The 16,910-nt window shown below is 43.3% G+C and overlaps 1 protein-coding gene across 4 annotated transcripts in view; it reads right to left on the bottom strand.

Moving 5' to 3' along the window:
- LOC115147282 (myosin-11-like) overlaps positions 1-16,910 on the bottom strand; it is a 41,297-nt gene that overhangs the window by 10,973 nt on the left and 13,414 nt on the right. For 3 of the 4 annotated variants that reach the window (XM_029689437.1, XM_029689438.1, XM_029689440.1), the window contains 20 exons: positions 15,929-15,956; positions 10,049-10,148; positions 9,851-9,874; positions 7,130-7,222; positions 6,839-6,902; positions 6,083-6,181; positions 5,502-5,645; positions 4,811-4,906; positions 4,479-4,597; positions 4,115-4,267; positions 3,724-3,897; positions 3,319-3,492; positions 3,079-3,193; positions 2,652-2,845; positions 1,899-2,020; positions 1,615-1,684; positions 1,240-1,400; positions 813-921; positions 550-681; positions 52-258 (listed from right to left, as the gene is read on the bottom strand). In XM_029689437.1, the coding sequence (XP_029545297.1) occupies positions 52-258; positions 550-681; positions 813-921; positions 1,240-1,400; positions 1,615-1,684; positions 1,899-2,020; positions 2,652-2,845; positions 3,079-3,193; positions 3,319-3,492; positions 3,724-3,897; positions 4,115-4,267; positions 4,479-4,597; positions 4,811-4,906; positions 5,502-5,645; positions 6,083-6,181; positions 6,839-6,902; positions 7,130-7,222; positions 9,851-9,874; positions 10,049-10,148; positions 15,929-15,956 (2,378 nt within the window). The remainder of the gene's footprint in view (positions 1-51; positions 259-549; positions 682-812; positions 922-1,239; positions 1,401-1,614; positions 1,685-1,898; positions 2,021-2,651; positions 2,846-3,078; positions 3,194-3,318; positions 3,493-3,723; positions 3,898-4,114; positions 4,268-4,478; positions 4,598-4,810; positions 4,907-5,501; positions 5,646-6,082; positions 6,182-6,838; positions 6,903-7,129; positions 7,223-9,850; positions 9,875-10,048; positions 10,149-15,928; positions 15,957-16,910) is intronic. The other variant, XM_029689439.1, reaches the window with a different exon arrangement.

Here is a 16,910-nt window from a genome sequence, read left to right as displayed (position 1 = left end):
AAAATACAAAGTCAAGGTGAAAGACAGAAGGAAAGAAAAGGTCAAACAAACCTGCATCTGTTGCTGCATCTTTTTCTTGTCCACCTGCAGGGCCTGAGCGCGGTCTTCCTCCTCTTCCAACCTGGCCTCCATTTCATGGAGGATCTCCTCCAGCTCCTGCTTCTTAGCGGCCAGACGCACCCTCATCTCTTCCGCCTCTGCATACAGCTCGGTCTCAGCCTGCAGCTGCTCCTGCAATGCGTTCCTCTCCTCCATAATCTGGATAGAGGAGGAGCCAGAGAAAAAGAAAAGAGCTGAATAGAAAGAAAAGTGTAGGGGGCCCAGCACACAACCCTGTGATACACCAAACTTTCTCGAGTTTTAATGTTTTTATTTCATAACACTTCTTATGTAAATCCCAATACATTTTTTTTTGAGGCAATGAAAGTGGGGAAAAGGGTTACAATAGTAATTTAATTCAAACGAATATCTGAAAAATGGCAACATAATCCCTACAAAGATTGTGGAAAGCACATAGTGTGTTCCTGGCGAATGGTCCCCTATACATACTGTTGTGTGTTTCAGGGTGATCTCCTTCAGCTCTGATTCGTACTTCACTGCAGACTCCTTGGCCTTCTGCAGCTCCTCGTCCTTCAGGCCCATCTCCTCCTCCTGGCGGGTCACTTGCAACAGAGGCTTGACCTGCAGGTCAGGATGACATGACTTGGTCAACACTGCATCCGCCACCAAAGTCTATATCTGATATCCTTGGTAAGTAGGACAGACATCAATTAATGGAATGTGTTGAATAGTTAATGTTGTTGAAACTCTACCTTGGTGAAGAGTCTCCACCACTGCCAATTCCTGAGTTTGAGGTAGGCAGCACAGTTCCTCTGAATCACCTTCATAGCCATCAGTTGCTGCTGTCTCTTAGCAAAGGCCCTGTTAGAACACAGTAGCGGAACCAACATTGACCACTGTAATGTAGCATTTATTGACTCATAAAAGCAATTTTCACTGATTCAGTTTCAATTGTGGACAGTGCTAATAACAGCATACATAGTGACACTTTCGGGAACCAGAATCAGAAAAATAGAACAAACGTCTGTCCTGGGAACATTACATTGCGACGTCCCCCGGACTTTCGCTAACCTTTAGGGGACGTTCCCAGAACAAAATGTTGTTAGCTGGGTAGAATTGATATATAGACTGAGGGCTTTATTGTATTAAAGCAGTGTCAACACTGAGGCCATTGCTCACTTTCTGGCCAGGAAACCTCTAGCCTGGGACTGGAAGGCGATAATGACCACCGTAATCTTCAGATCTCTCTCCTCCTCGAGCTGGGCCAACACACCGGTACGGAAGAAGATCTTACTCTGACCAATCCGGTACAAATTGGGGTCCAGATCCAGGTGCTTAATCTACAGAACCAGGAAATGAGACAGGAAAGGAATGTGAGAAAAGGGGAATTGAGCTTGGTATGTTGCAGAGTTTGTACCAACTTGGTTTCTATCTTAGTACTTGGTGTCTCGTCTTGGTAGAATTCCAGAGAAGAGAATATGTAAGGCTGTTTTTATAGACTTGATATGATAACAGTCCTGATGCTAGGATTTGGAAATGGCTCCACTTTCTTACCATGAGACCACACGCCTGTTTGCCATCCATGAATCCCTTGGGAATAGCACTAGCCGCCAGGATCTCGTAACTGTAGAGTGAAAATATTGAGACAGAGAAAGTCTGATTTAAGAGAAATGTTTACCACAGGCTATGTTTGATACATGCCAATGTTGAATGCACTGGATAGTAGGCAATAGTATAGCCTGGTTAAACCAGACTGAACGGTGAAACCATGGTGAGTGACAGTGTCCAGGCTGGTTTAACCAGGCTAAGGCAACAGATTCTTCCATTCGTTTACTCACCGCTGACGGAACTCCTGGAAGAGGATTCGGTTGGGGAATCCTTGCCGGCAGATACGGATGCCCTCCAACACACCGTTGCACTTCAGCTGATCCAAGACCAGATGGGCGTCCAGTTTCCCCGCCTCAGGGTATAGGATCAATGAATGTGATTACATATGCTTTACATGTTGTATACAAACATCATCAATTTGTTACAAATACCCAAGCCTAGCAAACACTAAAGTAAGGGCGAGATTATTTACGGCTCCTTACCTTACGAATAGAAATAAGTACATAAAGTTATTCTTTAGATTTGTTCTAAAAAGGTTAAGATTGAAAGTGAAAAAGTAGAAAAAGCAGTTGGAGAAGAAAATCCTTAACACTCCTTCACACCTGGGGGAGGAAACCTTAATTCCATTCAAATGTCCTAAATTGCCTTTATCAGACAAACAGGGCGTCTTGCCGCTAATCTAATATGGTATTTTTTCCCACTTTAAAGAGGGAGTTGCTTGCACCTCTCCTCTGCATCAACAAACAACTACACTTTAAAAGGAATGCCCCTACAAGGGGAACAATAGTGGTGAACTGAGGTAGGCTGGAATTGAATCAAATAGAATTCAAATTGAATCAAGTGGATTTCTTCACTCCACTTAGATACTGGCAACAGGGTGAAGGGAACCTCCCTCGACTTGCAGCCTAATAGATCTTATTCACAGCTGAACGTTCTATTGAACAATGGCCACATTGTGAATAACGTCTATGCCTAGTGCCTACCCTCTTCTCGTGGTTAGGGATGATACATCTGACGAAGTTGGGCTGGGTGTTGTGCAGCGTGGTCATGAGCTTGGCCAGGGACTCCTTGTAGAGCTGACCCACGGTCCGGAACATGCCCTTCTTGGTCTTGGAGCCGCTGGGCATGGAGCTGTCGGACATCTTGGCCATGGTCTCCAGGCCCACCACGCGGTCCGCTGAGGCACATTATGACAGAGAGGGGGTTTGTTTTAGGATAGGACACTGGCAGCCTGTATGCCAAACATGACACCAGTTGGCTAATCATGGAATAGATCTGGTTACCATGCTTCGGAGGCAATATTTTCAAATCAGAGCTAGTTACACAAAATGAAAGGGTATATGTATCCATCTTGAGACTCCATCTCGATGCTAAAAAGGCAACTACTAACTGGAGTCCAGGGGGACTTACCATCTTTCCAGAGATCCTGGATAAACGTGTTGGACGAGCTGTTAAGCAGTGCTATGACGTTGTCGTTGAGAGGGTCCATGTTCTTTGTCAACCAATTATCAGCATTGTAGTCCACCTACATGCAAAACACCACACATTTCTTGTATTTGTATGTGATCCCTGTGGGAAATGAACTCACAACCTTGTCCCTCTTACCCTCTTACTGAGCCACACAGCACCACAAAAATGATAGAAACACACCTTTCCAGCGTAGTGGTGCACAGAGAACTCTGTCTTGCTCTTCAGCTGTTTGGGTTTGCTGAACTTGATGTGGCTGGCCTGGGTGTTCATGAGTTTCTCCACGAAGGAGATGTCTGTGGCTTTGGGGAACCAGCACTCCTCATCCAACAGGGCCAGAATACCAGGAGGATTGTTCTGTGGAGAAAACATAACCCAAATAAATATTTTCCTGGTTTCTTAATATATCTAGGAAAGGTTTCCAGGACACAGATTAAGCCTAGCACTGAACTAAAAAGCTCTTTCAATGTAGAATCTACCCTGAGAATGCTATTTAGTCAAGGACTAGTCTTAATCTGTATCTATTTAATGTCTTGAATGCATACATTTTACACCAAAAGAGTGTTTTTTTACAGTCTTCCCACTCACCGGCCTCTCAATGAGCTCAATGCAGGGCTGCAGGTCCAGGCCGAAGTCGATGAAGCTCCATTCAATTCCCTCCCTCTGGTACTCCTCTTGCTCCAGGACGAACATGGTGTGGTTGAACAGCTGCTGCAGCTTCTCGTTTGTGTAGTTGATGCACAGCTGCTCAAAGGAGTTATCCTGCAAGAGAAGGGAGAGAAGAAGAATTTGAGTTTTCACTAAAGATAGTTTGGTGTGCCGCAGGGTTGTGTGCTAGGCCCCCAAGTCTTTTCCTTCACCTTAATACAACTTAATAGCTCAGCTTTGATGTATAGCATGTGGCCCAAGTCTTATCCAAGATATTGTACATAGAACCCTATGAATCCTTCCATGCAATCATATGAATCCCCTCACTCACCTCAAAGATCTCAAAGCCAGCAATGTCGAGGATGCCCAAGAAGGACGCTCCCTGGCGTTTGGTCTTGTCCAGAGCCTTGTTGACCCTAGCTAGCAGCCAGCGGAACAGACGCTCGTACATAGCCTTGGCCAAGGCCTCTATGGCAAAGTCAGCCTGGAGGAAACAGAATAAAATATGGATAACTGAAAACTAAACATAGTTTAAAATGGTCTCAAATTCAGCCCAGCAGTATGGCCTATTCCTGGACCAAAAAACATTGGAGATTCTCCTTTGAATATGTTTTTTAGTCCAGGAGATACAATCTGAGTCTGGGAAACAGGCAGGCAGGACTGTCTCAATTTCAGCCTGCCAAAGCAACATGTACCTGCTCTTTGGTCTGGGCCTTCTGCACCACCTCTCTGCCCACTTTGATGCGAGGCGTGAGGATGGCTCTGGTGAAGTCTACCACGTTGATGCCTTGGAGGTGGCACACCTTCTGAGCCGCTGGAGAGGTAAGAAACAAAGACCCAGAAAGATAGTAGATGTGCTATTGTCCTACACATTAATAACATACAGCATGTACTACATTTAATATAAGTGGCATAATACATACCATATTCATAGCACAACATATAACATGTACTATACTATAACAGACCATGTCAAATAACAACATAATATATACATAACTTCTGCCATCTCATGTCCTCTTCTAACCTGTGTTGTCAGGCATGGTGGCCTGCTCCTGGTTCCTCTCCTTCTTGAATTCTATGTTTCCCAACTGCAGCACCGTGGAGCACACCTTCAGGATGCCTAGAGGACACAGACAGCACAGAGAGTACAGGTCAATTACAGTAAGTACAGGGACAAATCAAAATGGCAGCCATGACCTGCCATATTCCATCCCTTGTCATCCTAGCTAGTCAGTCACCATTAGCTATCTAAGATCTGCACACCTAGTTTACTGGGTCTAATGTATTTGACGTACTGATGTAGGGCCACCGGGTTATCCTGACCATGTGATCTTGAAGAAAAAAGCCTAGACCCAAGTCATAGCCTGGTTATTCCTGAAAGTTATATCATATAATATATACAGTATAGTGTAACCGCTCTAGTAATGAAGAGTTTGTTGTGATTGAATAGAATGTCCCTGTGCTGTAGCCTACCTATCCCCTCATCCTCAGTGAGGCCCATGCTGTGCATGGTCTCATGCAGGACTTGTTAAGGTGATTGAATAATTGATTGATGTATCAATTCATTTATTAGTTGATTCAATTAATGAATAGGTTGATTGATTGATAAACTACCTATCTTCTTGTTCTCGGTAAGGCCCATGATGTTCATGGCCACATGTAGGACGTTTTGTGTTGATTTGATAAATGGATTCATTTATTAATTGATACAGTACCTGTCCTCTCTTCCTCAGTGATACCCATGATGTTCATGGCCTCCATGGTCTCCTCGTACATCTCGTCGTCCTGCTGGCCCGAGATCGAGACATGGCCCGCAATCAGGAAACGGTAGGCACTGAAGTTCTCCAGCAGAAGCTCCTCTGGAATGACAATGATTCAGTGTGTTCAATTATGACAGTTCTAGAAATTCTAGCTCTACGTTCAATCACGTACAGGAGCGCATCTGGAAGAACAACAGTTGAGGGTTTTCATTGATGGAGTGGAGAGTTCTAGAAATTCGAGCTCTGTATTATCAAGAAATAATAATATTTGATTGTGTACAGAATGATTCTGCTTCTGGTTGTCTGGGGTCAATGAGATGAAAAGTGGGACTTCCACAACTGCCTGTCCTGCAGTACAGATTAAATCTCCTACTCTCCCCCAACATGACAATCATCAGGTTGATCAGGAACCCTGATCTAAATCTAAAATGGCACCCTATTCCCTACAGAGTGCACTACTTTTGACCAGAGCCCTATGGACCCTGGTCAAATGTAATGCACTACCTAGGGAATAGGGAACACAACCCAGATCTTACCGCGGAGCTTGTCCTTGACCCCAGCCACCATGTAGTAGAAGATGTGGAAGGCTCTCTCTGTCTTGGCCTGTCTGATACAACGAGACTTCTCCAGCAGGTCTGAGAACAACCGTTAAGGATATACATTCTAATGCTCTGGATGGCGTTTCAAGTTTATGCTTGAGAGGAAAACAGTCCAAAGAAACTTATTTACAAACAAGCTTGTCTATTTTGTCATCTTACAGTGAACATACACGGTGAACTATACATTATATTAGATGACACTGGAGCTTCATTATCTCAATTTCTGATACGTTCTTGGCAACCTGTATGTGATAACATGGACGGTTCAGCAACTTGTAACTACAGTATGTATGAACCTTTACAAAATAGGGCTCTGCGCCAAAACATCTTTAAACAACATGACCCAAATACATAATTCCAACCTAAAGATTTCTTATCTCATCATTCCATTCCATGGGAACTTAGAGTTATTGGAGTGACAGCACTTTTTAGAGACTGTGTCATTGTGCAGATGCCAACGACCTCCCCAGTGTTGACCGTCGGTCACAGGAGAACCCATGACACTTCTAACAGGAATGTGTCAACAGTCCAATACCGCAGGTTTGGGTCTGGGTTCATGTTTACTGTTCAAACACAGAAGTCACAGGAGCTTTTGTAGCCATTTTCCCAGGGTAGTGAACACAAAAAAAACAGCTTTTCTGAACCTGGATCCCCCAGTTTAGAGTTACAGTATGTAACGCCGTGTAAGGATACAGGTTTCAATGTTGGCTCCGACGATGTAGCCAGTCACGTCAAAGTTGATGCGGATGAATTTACCCTAAAGGGAACAGGTACGCCAGGATTACAGTAGGTCATGTGTTACACAATGAGGTACATTATACATCCAACTGTCAGATAAATGTTAAATAACACAAAAAGATATAGGTCATTATGCAAATTACATGAATCAATAGTTTGAATTGATTCATGAAAAGTGGACACTACTCTCTGACCCACTCAAATACTTTAGGCCTACGCGTCTGCATCTGCGAAAGGTGAACTCACAAATCGGGAAGAGTTGTCATTTTTGATGGTCTTGGCGTTCCCGAAGGCCTCCAGGATGGGGTTAGCCTGCAGAAGCTGCTTTTCCAGCTCCCCCTGGACATGACAACGTAATGACAAACATTAAACTAAATCTGTGACATTCATTTGTGAATAGAATAGTCAAATAAAGGCTGGAACAGCAGCACAAGCCCTATGAAAGTCAATTGAAAAAAAGAAAATTTTCTAAAGATAGATCCTAAACAACAAACCCAGTTGTTTTCAACAGTTTCGACTCCTATATCATCATCATCATCTCTACACTGTGTATATCTACACCGTGACTGGGCCTAATAGCATTATAACTGAGCGGACAGCACCTACTACTCCAGAACATCTAATCCCCTATTAGTCTCTGCACCGAGGACACATGTCCTACCAACATGACTTATTGCACTACTAATCTGCCTCAAACTGAGACAACCAGGGCCTGATTGTTCAAATGAGGCCCACTAGAGTGTTTGCTGGCTGGGCCAGGGGAAGGATGTGAGGAGGGAGTGGAAGGAGGTGGTAGATTCAGAGTGTTGCTGGTCTGGAGAGGGGCCAGAGCAGAGGGTGGCGATATGAGTGTGTGCTAGTAGGTAGGCAGTGGCTGTGTTCCAGGTCCGCAGAGATGACAGGATTGTTATTTCTATAGAAAGGTGCTTCCTAGGAATGAAATATTTTGCATTTCTCTAGGCTTTGTACAGATCTGATAATATGCAGTTTGATCAAAGGGCCTGCGTTAGCTTACTGGCTGGGTCAGAGGCAGGCATACCTCTGTCAAACACACACACGGAAATGTGCACGTGTACACAAACATACTTAACAATGCTCCTCTGGCTTAGGGGGGAGGGGGGAGCAGTGGATGGTTTAACCTCTCCCATCTTGACTAGCCGAGAATGATAGCTTGTTAGCTTGTTGTGGTCCTTACACCTGTTTTTAGACTGGGTGTTTTTAGACTGGAGAGTTGAAACCAGGACAATGTTGTGCAAAACCACAGGGCAAATGAATGTAAATGAGGTAAATGATTTAACTGGTGTTCAGAGGTGTCTGTCACATGCCTTTCAGATCTAGATCTATGAGAAAACTATTTGATGATAACACATCAACCAAATCTTCTTATTGACAAATTCCCAGTAAGATAAAGATTAACCTCACCCAAGTTAATGGATTTTAAAACATAATGAGTTACTGGTACTTGAGTGAAAAGACAGTAGCAACCAGATACTTTTCAGCAGGGAAAAGAAGGCCCTGCTCGTTTCAGACAGCCACTAAGAGAAAGAGAGAGAAAAGAGACAGGAAAAACAAAGAGAAAAAAACAGCGAGGGGAAATGACAGATGACAGGAAGGATCAGTCATTAATAGGCTGTTGAAATGGAGAGAAAGGAGGAAGGAGGGAGGAGAAGAGAGAGACACATTCTAGTTCTAATGCAGGCGTATTAAGTTCACTGCTGGTGGTAGGCTTCTAAAAAATTAATTACATTCTAATCTCCACACTAGCATACTACTTAGAATGCATGGCCAATACATCGCTTCATACTAAGTACCCACTAGGCACAGACGTCAATTCAACGTCTATTCCACGTTGGTTCAATGTAATTTAATTGAAATGACGTGGAAACAACGTTGATTCAACCAGTGTGTGCCCAGTGGGTAGTAGAGAAGGCTGGACAATGAAATTATGATTGGGCTTCACTGCATATCCTGAAGGTCTTGAGGGGTAATGGCAAAGAAAAACATCTTTTGACCCTTGACCTGGAAGTTAATCCCTTCATTGCTGTACAATGATGACTATTACTCCCCCCCCCACTCCCCGCACCCCCCAACTATTTGAATCTCATTCAGGCATGATTCTGACAGTAGGGAGCTGTCCGAAAATACACGTTTTTTTAAAAATCAGGGGCGAAGAGAGAGAGAGCTGGCTGTTGTGATGAAAAAGTCAAATGTCAGAGATCACAAGGTCACGTGTAGGTCACATGGTGTCTGAAAAACTCCACACTGGTGCAAATCATCAAAAGTGGTATAACAACTACTGTGTAACGCTATGGAAGAGCAAGACGCCGCCACAACGCCCACAGGACAAAATGGCGGGTGGTGGAGGTTAGGATTAGGGGATGAGGTAAGGGGGGGGGATCGGTGACAGGATATGATGTCGTTTGATAGACAGGAAAAGGTAGATGGACATGCTCACACTGTGCTCTGTTGATCTGTGGTGGTGGTTAACCGTTTCAATGCCGGGCTCCAACCCCAAGCAGTGAAAGAGTGTTTTTGGAAAACCATGGACGACATAACAATAACAACCAAACTCAGGGGGAATATAAAGTAAATCATCTGACATTATCTACCATTTGGTATTTGGATGAGAAGGCGGCATGTTAATAAAAAAAAAAAATCACTATCATGCAGTTTTTTTTAGTTGTGAGGTCCATAACTGGTAATATCAGGAAGTTATGAGCACACTGTTACACAATGGGGATATGGGATGATATTGCTCATGTTATAGTACATTTTAAATGTATTATTTTGAGCTCAACAACAAAGGAGATGGGGAACTTGATAGGAGGGGGATCTTGTCAGAAATATATTTTTTACTACAAAAACCCTGTCAGTGAGCCACTCTCGCATGCAATCCTTATTTCTAGGAGAAAACACGCATACACCACCACACGCAAAACACACTTGAGTCATTCCCTTTTTACTCACGTGGACAAATGCTCCTGGCTGTGTCTATTTGGAGGAAATTGCGGTACAGAATTATCATTCAACGGGGCAGTTTCCTCACACATTGGCCAAGTCTCCCTTAGAGCATAGAAACCGGCTTGGGGAGGTCCCCACTTTTGACACGCAATAGCCACTTAGATAGATAGATACAAAAAACGTTGTAGTTTGCAGTATACTTACAGCACTGGTGTCCTTCTTGCCTTTGTGAGAGGAGGCCACTAGAGCCAGATACTGGATGACCTTCTTGGTGTTCTCTGTCTTACCTGCACCAGACTCCCCACTGGAGAGCAGGAGACACGGGTTAGAGAGAGAGAAAGAGAGGGTGGGGGGGACAGAAAGAGAGAGAGGGGGGGCAGAGGGAGAGAGTGAAAGAAAGAAAGAGTTTGAGACAGAAAAACAGAGGGTGAGCGAGAGAGAGAGGGAAAACAAAACTGACAGGTTGTTCACAGTTCAATAACTCACTTGAATTAAACCGTGAACCACGTGAGTGACTGAGTGAAATAACAACAATCAACTCCCAAGCACAACGTTTTTGTCATTGTCCAAAGTAATGTAATGCCATCCAACCTCTTCCTGTGTGCCTCTACCCTACTGCTTTATACCATGATGAAAGGAAACTAAAGGGTCAGACTGACCCACTACCAGACCAGGGGGTCCAAAGAAAAAAGTCTGATAACCTGGAAAGACCCATGTACACTGAAGGCAGATCTAGTAAAACAGCATTCCTAATCCAGTGTATTTGAGGCTTAAGGAAAACTAAGGCAGGGAACAAATGTATTAGACATATCCTACACCTCTAAACCAGAAGGCCAAGGGTGGGTATTGGACATATTTAACAGAGGTAGGAAACTACAGAAGGATGAGGGAGAGTAGTTTATTGGCCTTTGATCTCTAGATGCTGGAGACGCCAACCGCAATGTTGCTGTCTGAATGATCCCAGTCTAGCGTCCAGCTGGCTCTAACAACTCCATAAAAGGAGAGGTGTTTGTAAGATCCACCAGAGGCTGTCTGTCATGGGGCCGACAGGAATCTATCTAGTATCCACCATAAAGATGTAAGATCATAATTTGACGTATATTGTCATAGCAAAATAATAATTTTAACGTTTAGTCCATAATGTTGCTTGATCAGTGGTTAGCTGGCCAAAAGTATTAGCTGGCCAAAAGTAGACTACATGAAAAGTGCAATACTGTTTATATAATTGTGTGTTAGTGCAGGTTTTCAGTGAATTTATGTAAATCATGAAGCCCATCTTCCTTTCCTGAGGTGCAGAAAAATTCTCAACAATAAAAAGTGTGATCAAATTAAGATCCTACATCTGTACCTCATCCACAGGACCTCAACCGCAGGACCTCATCTCACACTATATCCCTCACACTATACAAGGTCGTAACCTCATACTACAGCATATACTGTACATCAGGTCTGATTCACACTACTCTCCTACGAAGACCTACATTCGTTATGAATGTTATCATAAAATTCCGTCATAACATTCATACCTCACCGAAATACAACAGACCAAGCTCACATCAGGCCCAACATTAACTGTCATACAAAAACCTAAAATCACACTACACTAACTCTGCGCATCAACACACACAGGCCTCAACTCACACACCACTTACAGCGTCACTCCTTACACCAGGTCCAGAACAACACTACGCAGGCCTCAACACACTGTAAAAACACAGAACTCCATAATCCCTGAAAATATCCTCTGAGACACCTATAGGCCCTGAGACAGAGACCTCTCATTCTGTATATCTAAGTGAGGGGATTCCTCTTCTAACACAGTTTGTCTTAAACCATCCCAGGGTCAGGGTGGCCACCATGGATCACTGGTCTGGATAGCTGGTCAGCATCCTGGGCTTTGGCCATTTTCATTCCAAACCTGGGTTCAAATGCTATTCAAAATTATTTAAAATACTTTGTCTGTGCTTGATTGAGCTTGCCTGGTTTATTGGACATAATAGAATAATCCCAAAACAGTCAACCCCCGCCCATCTGGCACTCCAGGCAGAATAGAGCAACTGCTCAAAGTATTTGAAAGAAAAGAGTTTGAATAGCATTTGAACCCAGGTCGGTTCACTTTTGGAAATGATGCTAGGTCTCTTACGACACTCTAATTCTTGTAAAGAGAAAGAGATGACCCCATATAAATGAGATGTCAAGACCCCAAGCAAGGATTTAGTGAGCTATGTGGCTACTTCCTATGCATTCTTATTTTGGTTTTAACTAAGGATTGTGAGGAGAAACTCAGCAATGGAATGGGAAACTGCAGTGTGTGTCTGTGTACAACATGTTATTGTCAACATACCACACCCTAACAGCAGTCCATTAGCTCATGTTTTGTCTATGTTCACACTTTTATGTGAAATGTATCTTACAAAACTAACCATTTATAATAGGAGTCTGTCACAAAGCCTACACAATGCTGTTATAAACAGCACTATCATATAAATACTATTACATTGTCATAATAAATGCAATTAAAATCTCTAGACTTCAAAAGATGATGGTACAGTACATTGTTTGCCGCCCTACAGATGTAGGATCTTAATTTGAGACAGTTTTCTACAGCAGAAAAATATTCCAGCAGCAACAGGAAATGTGAATTATTATGTGGATTATAATTAATGGACATTTTTGTAGACGTTGATACATTCTCGTATGGGAAAATCAAGTTTGAAATGTCAAAGTGTAAATTACAAACTTCAGAACTCTTTTTAACATTTACATTTAAGTCATTTAGCAGATGCTCTTTTCCAGAGCGACTTACAAATTGGTGCATTCACCTATAATATCCAGTAGAACAAACACTTTACAATAGTGCATCTAAATCCTTTAAAGGGGGGGGGGTTAGAAGGATTACTTTATCCTATCCCAGGTATTCCTTAAAGAGGTGGGGTTTCAGGTGTCTCCGGAAGGTGGTGATTGACTCCGCTGTCCTGGCATCGTGAGGGAGATTGTTCCACCATTGGGGTGCCAGAGCGGCGAACAGTTTTGACTGGGCTGAGCGGGAACTGTGCTTCCTCAGAGGTAGGGAGGCAAGCAGGCCAGAGGTGGATGAACGCAGTGCCCTTGTTTGGGTGTAGGGCCTGATCAGAGCCTGAAGGTACGGAGGTGCCGTTCCCCTCACAGCTCCGTAGGCAAGCACCATGGTCTTGTAGCGGATGCGAGCTTCAACTGGAAGCCAGTGGAGAGAGCGGAGGAGCGGGGTGACGTGAGAGAACTTGGGAAGGTTGAACACCAGACGGGCTGCGGCGTCCTGGATGAGTTGTAGGGGTTTGATGGCACAGGCAGGGAGCCCAGCCAACAGCGAGTTGCAGTAATCCAGACGGGAGATGACAAGTGCCTGGATTAGGACCTGCGCCGCTTCCTGTGTGAGGCAGGGTCGTACTCTGCGAATGTTGTAGAGCATGAACCTACAGGATCGGGTCACCGCCTTGATGTTAGTGGAGAACGACAGGGTGTTGTCCAGGATCACGCCAAGGTTCTTAGCACTCTGGGAGGAGGACACAAGGGAGTTGTCAACCGTGATGGCGAGATCATGGAACGGGCAGTCCTTCCCCGGGAGGAAGAGCAGCTCCGTCTTGCCGAGGTTCAGCTTGAGCCTCAAATACACTACAACCTTTACATTTCCTGCATTGTAGAAACATTATCCTGCACCAGGGTGATCAAATTAAGATCCAACATCTGTATGTTGACTATGTATGCCATGACTTGTTATGACATGTGCTATGTCATGTTTATCAACATACTTCACAAAGTAATGCTATCGTCACCAGGTCAAACCCCTGTCTACTATGGCGACAACACAGTCAGTCCCTGGTTCATATGTTTTTACAATACATCAGTCTCATTTCATACACACTCAGGGAGCATGTCAAATAATGGCATTCCCCGTAGCGTATGTTTCTCCTATATATGGATAGAGAGCATGCTTATACCTAGCTTATACCTAGCTGACCCAACTAGAGGTGAATTTGTTTTCCAAAAGCTCCCAGGTTTTTCAGAAATCCCTGTTGGAGGATGTCGTCTCTGATTTTTTTCCTACTGATTCCAGGAATCTTTCAACGGGGATTTTGGAAAAACATGGGGGAAACATTAGGAACACTTCTGGAATTTTGAAACCCTATAGCTCCAAACTTCCCTGCTTCCATCCACAACCCTACTGCATTACCGACCTCCCATTCCCTGACTACAACAAACAGGAAAATGAAACCCCACTTCTCCAAATAAGCCTCCTCTGGTAAATTGTTCAGGCAAAACTTCAGGAAGTGAGTCGATTTGATCAGAGAATGCTGCATCCTGTCATCAATCGGTTTAGAATAGAAGGAGCCCGGAGCTCCAGGGCAGTCTACTTTAGACAGGGACCCTCCCATTTCCTCTACTGGGTACACTGGAGGCTTGACAGGAAAGGTGCTCTGACGTACTGTAGAGTAGGGCTTACTGTAAATAGGCACAAGACAAACAACATGCCAAGAGGGGCTGAAGTGTATTGGGTTTTGTTATGTGTAGTAGACCTGACTAGCTAAAACCCCTAGAACTAGGGCCCAAAGATGTTCATGAATGTGTGGCCTGACAACTCCTAGCCTATATAGTAACTAGAATGAGACAAGAGATTCCATTTCTCTCCCAGTCCCAGAGAGATTCTCAATAATTGCTCTGCAATGAGTAAACAAACAAAATGGAGCCCAAACAAAAAATTATCTGTCTTTATAATCAGGACAGGGCACACTTCCTGTCTCTCTGAGAGGAGAGAGGGGAGGAGAGAAGAGGAGAAAGGAGAGAAGAAAAGAGAGGACAAGAGAAGTGTTCTAACCCCTAACCCCACAACTCCCTGGATAATGGTTCCCACAACATACAGATGTAGGATCTTAATTTGATCACTATTTTGTTGCTTAGCATTGTCATGCACAGCAGGAAATGCTAACTTGTAGTGTATTTGACTTTTCAAACGGCTTCTAAAGTTTGTAATTTCCACTTAGAAATGTCAGACTTTATTTGCCATAAACAAAAAATGCATCAACCCCGACAGAAATGTTTATTATAATCCACATTGTCACGTCCTGACCCTGGTATGAGGTCATTTTTCCCTAGTAGATTGGTCAGGACGTGACAGGGGGGTGTTTTGTCTATGTGTTGGGTTTTCTGTTTTCTATGTGGGTTGTCTAGAGTTTCATTCTATGTTGTCATTTTCTATGTTGTGGCCAGGTATGGTTTCCAATCAGAGGCAGCTGTCTATCGTTGTCTCTGATTGGAAGCCATACTTAGGCAGCCTGTTTTCCTTTGGGGTTTTCGTGGGTAGTTGTTCTCTGTTTAGTTGTATGTTACCTGACGGAACTGTTTGCTGTTGTTTTGTTTCTTTTGTTAAGTGTTCGTTTTTCATCAAAATATATTATGAGCACGCAACACGCTGCGCCTTGGTCTCCTCTATACGACACCTGTGACACACAAAATAATTCACATTTCTTGATGCTGCAAGATTATTCTCCAGCTGTAGCACTCTGTCTCAAATTAAAATCCTACATCTGTATGACATGAGCATTTCAGCTAAGATTCACCAAAATACCCACTGAACTTCCTGTCATCCTTATTGTGAAACCAATTAGACATGTCACCATAGTTGTCCCCCAAAGTGTTCAATCCCACCAGACAGACCACAGTGTGTTAGGGTAGTGCAGTAGCAGGCTGGAAAAAGGTAATGTTGACATTAGAGGTATCTCATTTGTTTAACTGTGGCTGTGTCTGAAATGGCTCCCTATTCCTTATGTAGTGCACTACTTTTGACCAGGGCCCATAGGGAATAGGATGCCATTTCGGACACAGTGGGTGTTTATGTAACCCATGGGTTACATAACTGTTACTGTTCCCTCTTCAACATCCCCCTCCTCAAATCCCCCCCCCCCTCATCCAACCATGTGACGTCTAGGAAAAATGTGGGGAGAAAAAACAACAAGGTGTAATTTAGGATCAAACGTACTGTATAGTGTGAAGTGTAGTGGATAGTGTAGTGGATAGTGTAGTGTCAAATGTCTTCTTTTTTTTACTCACGTGCAAAGAATGGACTGGTCCTCACGATCTGCAGAAAAAATTTAAATCCTGTGTCAGGATAGGGTTGCTCATACATGCACATATGCAGTATAAAGACGGGCATCTGACATCAGTACACCATATAGTAAGACAATTGGATTGGTTAATCAAGAAGATGTGTTTTTCTGGTTCTGGTAAGAGCATGTCGCTTGCAACGCCAAGGTTGTGGGTTCAATTCCCACTAGGGCCACAAATTCAAAAACATACTCACTGTACTTTAAGTTGCTTTAGAATGATATATCGCTTAATCATTTCTAAACGTGTGTAAATCATATACAGTATTGGTATGTTTATCTGCCACCTGTACATTTGGATAGTATTTCATTTTTATAACTCTTCCTGTATGATGTATTCAGTAGTGGTGCTAATGAGTAATAACTTATAAGCGATGATGACGTTCTGTTGTTTCTTGTCTCGATGTACAGTGCAGTCCTCAGATCACACACAGCCTATCATATGAAACATACACTTTATTACTCCAGAGAAATCAACCAAGCATTCACATCTTTGTACAGCCATGCGTTGAACCTTTGTACAAACAGGGCATGAGTTCAATCAACTGCTCAAGTGAGAAATTGGTAGGGCTTTCCCATGTCTAAAACATGAAAACAATACTTTTTTTTTTTTTTTAAATGCTTTGATTTTGGAAAATAAATATGTCCACCTGATGTGTTAAGCAATACGATGACTATCAATTCCTGATATGTGAACCCAAAAATAGATTACGTCACAAATCCTAGGAAAATACTAAAGGTCCATGTAGGGATATAACGAAACAGTATCCCCCTTTAAATGCTTGACAGGGTGTTTATGTGCTTGTGTGTGTCTGGAGTCTGGGGAATGCTGTTAAGGAGAGAAAGACCATTTGGATATTATTAGTTCAATTATCAAGTTAAAGTATTTGGAGCCCAGTGCAATCTAAACATGACCTATGTGAAACAGC

The sequence above is a fragment of the Salmo trutta genome, chromosome 14 (assembly GCF_901001165.1).
Source record: "Salmo trutta chromosome 14, fSalTru1.1, whole genome shotgun sequence".
NCBI classification, from domain to species: domain Eukaryota; kingdom Metazoa; phylum Chordata; class Actinopteri; order Salmoniformes; family Salmonidae; genus Salmo; species Salmo trutta.
Note: the sequence above shows the minus strand (reverse complement) of the source record. Positions and strands in the feature narration are given on the sequence as shown.